Source organism: Atheta coriaria, unplaced genomic scaffold (assembly GCF_025399875.1).
Source record: "Atheta coriaria isolate IRGN ID8LTWV9N9 unplaced genomic scaffold, Caltech_Dcor_3.1 hic_scaffold_9_pilon, whole genome shotgun sequence".
Classification (NCBI taxonomy): domain Eukaryota; kingdom Metazoa; phylum Arthropoda; class Insecta; order Coleoptera; family Staphylinidae; genus Dalotia; species Dalotia coriaria.
The window spans coordinates 499,455-511,636 of record NW_027045451.1 but is presented as its reverse complement, the minus strand read 5'-3'; the positions used below and the strand labels follow the sequence as shown (position 1 = coordinate 511,636).

At 36.8% G+C, this 12,182-nt stretch overlaps 1 protein-coding gene across 3 annotated transcripts in view; it reads right to left on the bottom strand.

The window, feature by feature from the left end:
- Positions 1-12,182, bottom strand: part of LOC135799146 (uncharacterized) — a 122,925-nt gene that overhangs the window by 6,375 nt on the left and 104,368 nt on the right. For all 3 annotated transcript variants that reach the window (XM_065312168.1, XM_065312169.1, XM_065312170.1), the window contains 2 exons: positions 9,719-9,854; positions 8,477-8,610 (listed from right to left, as the gene is read on the bottom strand). In XM_065312168.1, the coding sequence (XP_065168240.1) occupies positions 8,477-8,610; positions 9,719-9,854 (270 nt within the window). The remainder of the gene's footprint in view (positions 1-8,476; positions 8,611-9,718; positions 9,855-12,182) is intronic.

The window sequence follows — 12,182 nt, the reverse complement described above, 5'->3', positions numbered from 1 at the left end:
GGCAGAGAGAAAAAAAAACCGAATACATAACTGACACACACGCCGAGTAGCCGATTCAATGATCTCTGATGCCTTTATGCCGCGGGTTTTGTTTGCGTATCGCGAACGATAGACACAATAAAGCGAATAAACCTTTCGGACGTCGTTTCAATATCCGAAACGAAGTCGCGCTCATGCAGTAGATTAATTCCGAATAACGCTGATGTACGAAATTGTGCGCGCGATGGTGATGCGTCAGCCACAATGGTCGAAATTAATTATTAAACATTTTGGGTAAAAATAAACGCGGTGGGGTGAGTAGGGAGAGAAATTTGAGGTTAATACCGGTATTTTTGGGAGTAAAGTGTTAATTTATCGGTATTTATAAAACTTAATTTTTTATTCATTAAAAAGTAATTTTTTGATATTTTAATCAAAATTTAATTTTTTGGAAATAAAATACCGGTTTTTGTACCGGTATACCGGTATTACCGGTATTTATAAATTAATTATTTATTAAATTAAAACTAATTTTAGATTTTTGTTGATATTTTGAGTGAAATTAAAGTTTTTGAAAATAAAAATACCCGTATACCGGTTAAAAATACCGGTTAACCGGTATACCGGTAATAACCGTATTTATAAATTAAAAGTTAAAACTGATTTTTTTGATATTTTGATCAAAATATAAGTTTTGAAAATAAAAATACCGGTATACCGGTATTTGAAAGCCTTGCGGTGATAAATTGATGACGAATTAAATTTGCAATTGAAAGAAGACTTAGCGTGCGTTTAATCTAATCAAATTCATTGACATTAAATTCGAAAAGTTGGCGCTTTTTTGCCGGCTGTGTAAATGCCACGTAAGAATTATTTGAAAAGCGTTCGCGCCTGTAATTTTTTCGATTACGCTTCGGCAAAACGCGCGTACTCGCGCAATCCGTATAAATTCAGCGCTGTGTGAACGGCAGAAGCTGTAGAAATCCGCCGCCGCCGCCGCCGCATTCAACGAACCGAAACCGTTTCGCGTTTCACGATTACAACACGTCGTCCGTCTTTTTCGCTTCCAGCCGGGCGCGAGCGCGAAGAGCTTTTCAATGAAATCAGTATTAATTTAAACTCGCGTAACGAAAAGCCGAAAAGGAATACAAGACGCGTACTATACGGCGCGGAAAAGTTGGCAAATAAATTAAATTAAAAAGCCGCAACATTGCCCAGAGAAAAAGTTGTCTTGTAAACGCCGCTGTTGAAAAAGAAGCAAAGTATTGCGATAAATTCGACACGAATCCAGCAATCTAATGAATTTTACTAACCAGGAAGCATTTCAACACATTACAAACAAAAAATAAAACAAATATTGAGATTTTACGCGGATTGGCATCTGATTAATCTTTTGTAAACCGGTTATAAACTCAATTACTCTTGTAAAAATGCTAGGAAATATTTCCTGAAGTCTAAATATGAATTCCACGTCGGAATTGAAAGGTGCTTGCAATTTAATTTTTTTAAAAAGTCTTGATAATTTTTATCAACGATTTTCGATTGCGAATATCTTCCAAACTAAAAGAGATAGCAATTAGAAAATTGTTGATTATGGAAGATTGGAAAATTCTCTATTAAATGAAAATTTAAAATAATTTAATTTAATGAGGTAAAAGGTCAAAAAACGCGACTGAAAATGCTAAAAATTGAAATTTTTTAAATGATAATTTTTTTTGACAATTTTCGATAGCAAATATCTTTCAAACTAAATGAGATAGCAACCAACAAATTGCTGATTATGAAAGATTGGTAAATTCTCTATTAGATGGAAATTTAAAATGATTTAATTTAATGAGGTAAAAGGTTGAAAAACGCGACTGAAAATGTTAAGAATTGAAATTTTTCAATTTTTGACAATTTATTTCAATTGCAAATATCTCGTAAACTAAAAGAGATAAAAATGATCGTTCAGTTGTATTCACTTGTGTTTTGTTTAAATGATTTTGTTGTAATGTAACGTGCACCCCAACAAATTAGATGAAAAATCGTGTTTAAGTTATAGAAATTTGCGTTGCAATTTGTGTGTATGTTAGGTTGCATAACCACAACAATATTTCAAACGTTACCACCAATGTCATGTCTTTAAAAAAATATTCTAAGCCATAATTGCTTGAAATAAAAAAAAATAAATTTTAAAATTTTGATTTAAATACGCTTTGTTTTCCTTAAAATGCGGCTTAACTTTATTTGCAATTGACCCACATTTTCAAAACGGCAACACAAACACAGTAATTAATCTTGCTCCAAAGTGAATCGACTATTTATCGCTTATCTTGTGCCATTAGTGATATTAATAAATACACAGCCCGGTTTGTTTCGCCATCTTGCATTGATCAATGCGGAGCGTCGAGCGGCGGCAAACCCGGATATGTGCGGAAGATATCCGCGTTGATATTAAGATTAATTAGCATGAAATTAATCATGAATACAAAGTGCATTGCGCACCTCCGGAGTGCGGCGGGCTGTTCGCATCGCCGGCGATTTGCAATTGCAGTTAACTCGGGCTGGCGTCGACGTGTGTGCGTGCGTGTGGCACATTTCCCAGGGAAATGGAACTTCGGCAATCACGTTACAGTTATTACTTGTAATTATTACTCGTGCACGCTCGCTGCATATTGTTGTGTCGCGTTGATGCATTGCCCGATGCACAAATTCAGGTATTGCGAGCGTCAGCATCGGAATTGAACAGTGCTTGCAATTTAATTTTTTTTCAAGACTGCTTAATAATTTTTATCGACGATTTTTGATAGCGAATATCTTCTAAACTAAAATAGATAGCATCCAGCGGATTGTTGATTATGGAAGATTAGAAAATTCTCTATAAGATGGGAATTTTAAATAATTTAATTTAATAAGGTTAAAGGTCGAAAATCGCGACTAAAAGTGCTAAAAAGGGACATTTCTCAATTTTTGCCCATTTTATTCAAACACGAATATCTGGTAAACTAAAAGAGATATTTAAGATCTGATCGCGGCGTCTTAATATACGGAGTATTCTCTATAAGATTGGATAGGTAAAATGGAAATTTGAGAGATGAAATTTTAATTCTTAAGAAAAAAATGGCTAAGGGGGGGTGCTTGATACTTTTTTTCGACGATTTTTGATAATTAATATCTCTTAAACTAAAGGCGATAGCTACCAACGGATTGTTGATTATGAAAGATTGGAAAATTGTCTATCAGATAAAAATATAAAATAATTATATTTCTTACAGTAAAAGGTCGGAAAACGCGACCAAAAGTGCTAAAAAGTGACATTTTGCAATTTTTGCTCATTTTCTTCAAACGCGAATATCTCGTAAACTAAAAGAGATAATTAAGATTTGATCGCAGCATCTTAATCTACAAACTATTTTCTATAAGATAGGATAGTTAAAACTGAAATCTAAGAGATGCTTGATACTTTTTTTGGCGATTTTCAATAATTAATATCTCGAAAACTAAAAACGCTAGCATCCAACGAATTGCTGATTATGAATGATTGGAAAATTCTCTATGAGATAAAAATATAAAATAATTATATTTCCTACAGTGAAAGGTCGAAAAACGCGACTAAAAGTGCTAAAAATTGAAATTTTTCAAATTTTGACAAATTATTTCAATTGCAAATATCTCGTAAAGTAAAAGAAATAAAAAAGATGAAATTGCAGAATCTTAGTCTACGGGCAATTCTCTATAAAATAAACTAAATATATCAAGAAAACAACCCCTATATCTCCCGCATGATAATTTAAAATCGACAAAGTTATTCAAAACAATTCACAAGTTTTCCGTGATTGTGGTGTAACATGTATGATTTAATGCCGAAGAATTTAATTTCACTCTTTGCCAAGTTGGATTTACAACCGCCTCCTCACCACGACGCCCCTTTGGCGTTGGCGCGCGCGGTGGCAAGAGTCCTTTCCGAGCAGAATTTATGTCCGCCGAAGGAGATTTCGAAACACTTCAGATATATTGCACCATAAACACGAAATACTGATATACTTCATGTCCGCACGGCCGCGGGCGAGAGGTGCGCGTCGTCAGCTTTCCAAGGCCGAGAAGAAATAGAACCCTCCACCGCTGACTGAAGAGACATTGGTCATCGACTCAAAAACACTTTATCTTTATGGTGCGTCGTTGGCGCGCACATCATTTATTCACATCGGCATCAATAACAAAAACCAGTGCTTGTTTCACCTCCTCTCCACGCGTGTTTGTTTGTTTCATTACGAGATTGTCTAATAAATTTGATTCGGGTGAAATTTACCCTGCGCCCGAAACTAGCGTTACATAAATACAAACACACAAAATGTATATTGGGTTGCCTACGTTTGTTAAAATGTTTTTGATCACGTTGTTTACAGATTGCGCTTTATTTTTAAACAAATGGCATATTATTACTTTACGTTTTAACAAACCACTAACAAAGGGTGTGGGGTGGGGATCAAAGGGTAATTATCCGTTTCGTGCGGCGCTAATTACGTTAAGGGTGCCTTTGATGCTAATTTCACAAGAACGCCCAACAAATAAATATATTCCTGGCGCACATTTGACCACTGCCAACCCACGCCCGTATCATAAATAAGGTGGACATGATAATTCCACGCAATTTTACGAGGTGAAAACATCACTACCGAAAAGTTTGTTGTCGGAAATACGCAGTTATCCGAAACTCGCACACGAGTGGATGGTTTTAATTAAAACTTTATTTTTTCAAGTGCGGACGCAATTTCATTAAAAGAGTCACTTCATCCACTCCGCCGGATTCATAGATTAACTCAATGCAATTATTTTTTTTTCGGCGTTCGAGAATTTTTATTTTTGTTATTAATCTAAAGTGTTGGATCATAACTTCCGACCCGGGTGATCTTGGCGATGAAAGCGGGTGATGGCCTCGACTTAACACTTGAAAAGTATAATTAAAGGACATGCCTATATGGTCAAACGGTTAATCCGCAGCAATCAAGATGGTGGCGGGGGCACGTTAATTGATAGGTACCCACATCAAATTTAATCCCACTTTAGACTAGCTTTGGCGACAAAGCGAGCACTCCTTAATGAGGGCGCGCGTCGGCCTATCTATATAGTGTTACAACACAGTCCACTGCAGCTGACATAGTTCGCTGGCCCCATCGGGCATGATATCCCGGCCAAGAGTTTGCACAACTTCATCAACTATACCCCAAATTGGGGCATTACTTGAATACGATCATTTCATGTACCTAATTATCAATTTTTGGAAAATGTTGGGTTCAAAACTGGAAATTTTGAGTTTAATACCGGTTAACCGGTATTTCGGTATACCGGTATTTTTTTAATACCGGTTTTTTGAGAGGTTTATATTGATTTTTGGAAGAAGTTTTGTATTAGAAAATTTTGGGTTTTTAAAGAAAAAATACCGGTATACCGGTTTTAATACGGGTATTTTTAAATATTGGAATTTTGAGGCTTATATTGCTTTTTAAAGCGATTTTTTAATAAATAATTTTGATTTTTTAGAGAAAAATACCGGTATACCGATAATAATACCGGTATTTTTAAATATTTGTATTTTGAGGCTTATATTGACTTTTAAAGCACTTTTTTAATAAATAATTTTAATTTTTAATAGAAAAATTACCGGTATACCGGTTTTAATACCGGTATTTTCTATTCTTTCCCATAAAACACGTTTTTCCTTTGCAGAAATGTTTTGTAATAATATTATATAAGTAATATTTTTGCATGATTCATTATTCATTATATGATGCAGCGAGGTGGAAATTGTCGCCGCAGAAAAAAATAAAATAAAGTCGTTAGTTCGCCGGGGGCGCACGTTGCGATGACTTGATGTCTTTAGAAACGCGATATTTTTCACACCTAAGTGAATCGGAAATAATAAGCGCCGCGTCGCGTAATACATATCGGGCCGCGATGACCCGGCAAGAAACGCGCCGAGCGCGAAGACTTTTTGATAAATAGTTAAAGTTTCTTTTTTCCTCGTCCACGCTGGGTGTGTATGTGGGTGTGGGTGTGTGTGCGTGGGAGGGCAAATGAATTTCCATCAATTCCATTTCCAATTTTGGAAAGCGGAAGTCCAACCGGCGCTGAATAGGAAAACATACTAAAGCTGTTGTGAGCGCGCCGCGCGCGCCAACTTGACGGAAATAAAAATGGCCATTGTGCGCAAATAATAAGCGAGAGCGCAAAACTCGCGCATATTTCACCCTCGGGGGAGCGGGAACGTTTCATTTCTGTCGTCGAGATATGGTGAATTTTAATTTTTGCAACGTACGAAATATGAAATAATATTTATTTTGATTGATAATTTGTATTAGTTTATATTTGAGGTTAGGTTAAGTTAGGTTAGGTTAGGTTAGGTTAGGTTAGGTTATGTTAGGTTATGTGAGGTTAGATTATATTTCTGTCGTCAAAATGTTAAAATTTAATTTTCCAACTTAAAAACATAAAATATTGTAATTTTAATTCATAATTTGTGTTAGTTTATATTTGAGGTTAGATTTGCTTAAGTTAAGTTAGGTTAGAATAGGTTATGTTTCATTTCTGTAGTCAAAATGTCAAATTTTAATGTTTTCACCAAATAAACACAGAATAATTAAATTTTAATTAATAATTTGTATTAAATAGTTTATATTTGAGGTTATGTAGCATAACCTCTCCGCACACTTAAATTACGCACCGCTGCCGACATTTGCTTCGCACGTGCCGCGGCGTTCGTAAATTCAATTTTGTATCGAAACCATAAGCCTCCGCGCAGATCTGCACATCGAGAAGGATTACGAAAATCAATTTCATTTTCACTTCCTGAACTGAAACCCGCGCAATGCGAAAATCCCCAATCTTGGGATTATTTCGCGCCAAATCGCATCTCTCTTTGAAGCGATCTAGATGTATGTAAACCCGATAAGGAGACTTTTATGTACGCCTCGCTCTTCACTCCTCCCAAGACCGATTTAAATATTTATCAATATCATACATATTCGCTAAGTGAAAACCACCGGCAAAATATCCCGTCTCTAATTGAACGCTAATTGGACCACTGATGCTAATTAATTTAATTCACACTCCAATAAACATTTTAATGATCCGGATTCGGCGATTTTTCAAACTTAATTAGCTACAACGCATGAAAACTCAAAAGGAAATATTTTATTATGTGCAGATACTGAATGAGATTCTTTTGAAGCGTTTGGAAAAGTTATAACTTATTAACAAGATGAAGAGACGCCCGACGCGACAAACTAATTAGCAGCTTATTTTAATTTGCTGCGCGCACTATTATGGCGATAAAACACAATGCGGGAGTCCTCGAGACGCCGCGAGTCCAAAATGGCGGCGATTGCGATGTAAACAACAAGCACTCGTCGTTTGCTCGACGATGTAATTCTCTTTTATTGTCAGTAAACGAAGCACTTTACAAAAGTAGACAACCGCATCGTACAAAATCTTTTACCATGGCACTTAATGAGTCAAATTGTGTGCAAAGACGAGCCACGGCAAGAAAGGATAGCTAATTGATCAATTAAAATTTCATGCGGATGATGATACTTGATGTAGAATAAGAAAAAAAAAGTGAGGTTAGTTGGAATGAGTGAATGAGTGAAATACCGGTTTTTTGAAGCTTATATTGAATTTTGAAAGCAATTTTGTAAAGAAAAATTTGGGTATTTGAAAAATATACCGGTATACCGAAAATAAATACCGGTATTTTTTCAAATACCCAAATTTTTCTTTACAAAATTGCTTTCAAAATTCAATATAAGCATCAAAAAACCGGTATTTAAAAATACCGGTATACCGGTTGACCGGTATTAAACTCAAAATGTCCATTTTTGCTCCCAAATTTCCTCAAAAATTGATAATTAGAATGAATGAATTCTGTGTCGACTGGCGGTGAATAATGAGCGGAAGGGCGCATAGGTAAAAGGGCGGGGATTGTAAGACGACATTTCGACACGACCTAAGTCTTGTCAAAGTTGTAGCTGCCTTATCGGCACTCCACAGAGGTCTACCGAAGCGAGCCGGGCGCGATGAGTGCGAAACCGCCGACAGCCGCGCTCGAGCCATCAATCAGGATGGATATTCAATAAATGATAGGGCATTATGGCCGTTTTTCCATGTACAACCCAGGCGTGCTGATATCGCCCGCATACGGGGATAATTTATACCCGCAACGCTTTAATATACGTAATAAAAATGGTTATTTTCGGCGCATGATTTTACATTTTTACATTTTTATATTTTTACATGCATACTACGTTTACTACCACCTCTTATACTCGCAGAGGTATAGATAGTGAAGATTTTTAAAAATTTACGAGAAGGATTGCTGCAATTCGCTTGTAAGTACGTATGTATAATTAAGCGAACGCGCAAGATGCTGCGGAATGTATCATTTCGAGGTGCAGCAAACACAAATGCTATTGCTACTGCTACCGGGGTTGTTAAGGGTGATAAATTTCAAGCAACTCACCTTGGAATCATTTATGTACCACGTAATGTTCATTGGTGGAAATGATCCCGGCGTTGTGCAGTTCGCTCGGATATTTGCCCCGGGGGCGATTTTATGGACTTCTGTTCGGAGGACTGGATTATCCTCTGGTACTTCTGCAATACAAAGAGATGGGAAATGCATGAATAGTGGCCAAATTGGTTTGTTTAATTAATTTTGTGTTTTGGAGGTAAATTGGGAATAGGTGGAGAAATTGGGAATGGGAAAAAATAAAGGGGAAAGGGAAAAAGATTTGGAGATGATGGAGAAGCAATGGGGAAAGGAGAAAAAGAAGAAAAATAAGTGGAGAGGAGTTGGGGACTAGATTGGGAGGTTGGGCGATGAAGAAAAAGAAGAGGGGAAAAGGGGGAGATGAAGAGGAGAAGGAAGAGGAGTTGAGGAGGAAGTGAAGAGATGTAGAAAAGAAGAAATGAAGAGGAGAAAGATGAAAGGAAGGTTAGGATATGATGAAAAAGAAATGGGAGATGTCTATATCACTAAATAAAGAAGAAAAGATGAAGAAAACGGATAAAATAGAAGAAATAGAAGAGAAAGAGCTAAAAAGGAGACTTAGAAAAGAAGAAAACACAGAATAATGACGAAAATACCAAAAGAAAAACAAAAGACATTGTAATACATCTATTCTAACTATGATTATCCTCGTCCCTACCCCCTCCCGCCCCTATTAGTAATTACCTCATTAAGGTCCGACATTAATTATAGGAAAACTAATTTATCGGATCCCGATTATCTGCCACCTCCGAGACTGACAGATTATTGAATTTCCTATTCTGTACACGTTACCATTACCTTACCCCCACTCCACCTCTCTTCTCCTCCTACTCCTACTCTTCTACTCCAACAACAAACATTTTGAAACCTGCTCCATCTTGACTTCTTCTCTTCTCCTCACCTCATTTCGCAGAGATCACGCAATTAAATACATTTTCCTCCAGCAATGGCGCGCGACGCGCAAACAATTTAAATCGTGATTTAAAGAGAAACGCGGCGCACACGCTCGTCATCTAAATGAAATTTACGAGGACGTTTGCGCCTGTGAACTTCCAAAGGTATTCAACTCATGGCCACTTATACCTTAGACCCGAGCGTGCCGGAAGAAAGCGCACAGCTCCAATTCATCTTACTTTATTGTGCGCGCGAATATCAAGCTCACTATTTTATAAACTACGAAGGTTTTTTTCTTTTCTTGCTGGTTTTAAATACCTGCGACTAGAAGATGAGCGGCTCGTATTTCGGTGTGGAAGAGTGGCGCATCCGCTGAAACTTCACACTTGAACATTCCGGAAGTCTCACGGTGTACGTTCCGTAGTGTAACTTCCCTCGAGTTGGACCGGTAGATCTGAAACAATTCGCATACGTTTAAACTGAATTTCCTGTCTCGGTGTGGGTGAATATGCGTGGAAAATTCTTCAAATGGCTGGAAACGAGCATGATTTTAAATTATGCGCCGCGTTAATCAATTTAGATTAGTTGCAAACTAATTACGGCGGTGGAAGATGCGCGCAAGTGGCGTGACATGCACGAAACAAAATATTTGACAGCCGCCAGGTGTATGCATCGTGTACGACGAATTGAAACGCAAACTTTGCACACACGGAAACCTTAGTTGGGAAGGGAGAATGCGGAATCGTGTGCACTCTCGGCACTCACAAGTTATTTGCAAGTTTGAATTTACAAGCGCACGAACAGCGAAGGTAATCTGCATATAATCAACCACGACTTTTGATTTTTTTCGTATTTTTTAGTTTTGAGGTGATGTAATGGTATATTATGTCACTAGTGCGCTAAGTGACACTTTATCCACTTTACTTTAGTCACGATCGTGACTAAAAGTTTAAAAATTGTATTTTTTGTGTCTCGAAACCTTGAAAAAAAATTTCCACGCAGTGGATAAAGTATTTTAGTCACGGCCGTGTCTAAATTGCATTTTTTATCTCCCGAAACCGTGAAAATGAAATTTCCATCTCCGTGGCTAAAGTATTTTAGGCACAGTCGTGACTAAATTGCATTTTTTGTTTCCCAAAACCGTAAAAATCAAATTTCCACTCCGTGGCAAAAGTACTTTAGTCACGCCCGTGTCTAAACCAGCATTTTTCGTTTCCAGAAACCATAAACATGGCAAAAATTTTAGGCACAGTCCGTGGATTCCCAAAACCGTAAAAATAAAATTTCCACTCCGTGGCTATTGCATTTCAGTCACGGTTGTGACTAAACTGCATTTTTCGTGACTAAAAAAATGCATTTTTCATGCCTCGAAACCGTAAAAAATAAAAAATGAATTTACGACATGCAAAATAAAAAAGTAACGACCTCCTGCGTCCCGAGTCTTGGGGATCTCCGAGCGATAACTGAAAGTTATCACCAATGGTGGAGGCATTAATAAACTCATGTTCTTAACTCAAATTATCCCCCAAGTTGGGGCTCAAAGCGCGGGCGCGCGCGCGGTATGAAATAGTCTATTTCGCGTTGTTTTAGCGAGTTTTCGGTAAGTTTATCATCGAATTCCACGAATTTTCGATGTGTAGATGTGGGCGCGCATGTCCCGAAGCAGTGAAGTTGGTGCTTTGCCTTGGCGAGCATTTAATTAAGCAAAGTTCGCACACGCACCACCACCAGCACAACCAATACAATTAATTTTAACACCTTATTGTTGCGGCTATATCAATATACCTAGACAGACGCCGGGACAAGGAGATGAGTTAGTAAAAGGCACAAATGCTGTCAGCCAAGGACATGTGCGGCTTGTAGTTTGTGCGCGCCGACATTCAATATCAAAACTCAGGGTCTAGTCGTGATATGTGCGAGCTGGGCTGAAGAGACGACGTGTGCCAATTCATGTCTCGCTTCCTCCGGGCGAGCGAAGCCAATATGTTATACAGAAATTAATTATCCTCCGCGCAAATTTCCGTCGTCGCTCATCGAATACTAATTCGTGTGCCTGCTTTGTGCGCGTTTCGAACATGCCAAATAAGCATTATATTTTTGATGCTTAATTAGTGCTCATTGTTCATGCTAAAGCAGACTGCTAATTCTACACGCGGCTACGTGGGCACTTTTTTTTGCTCACCTGCACGGAAATTCAGGATGTAAAGTCAAAAATTGGAAAAAATGATTCGAAAGTTTGTCTCCGGTTTTTCTTGTACTAAAAATGCATTTTTGAGGTTTTAAATTGAAAAATACAAAGAAAAATCAACTTTTTTGATCTGAAAAATTTGTATTAAAGCGTAATTGTTATTGTTTTGTTGTTGGAAAAAGAAAAGACAATAAATATTATTATTTCAATGCTTTGTGAATTAAATTTCTTGCTAAAAAGCTGTTTTTTCTGTTTTAAAATTAGAAAAATAAAGAATGTGAAAGAAAAACCAACTTTTACTTCTTAAGAAATCATTTTTTGTTGTTTTTGTTGTTGTTGTAAAGTTGTGAACGGAAAAAACAATAAATATCACCTTTTTGATGCTTTATTAATCATTTTTCTTAGTAAAATGTTTAAAATGTGAAAAAAAAAAAAAAATTAATTCATCTTAAAATTGTTTTCACAATCTTTTTATTATTATTTTGTAGAAAAACAAAAAATATAAATAATACCTTTGATGCTTTATTAATCATTTTTCTTAGTAAAAATCACGTTTTTGCGTTTAAAATGAGCAAAAAACGAAAAAAAAGAAGA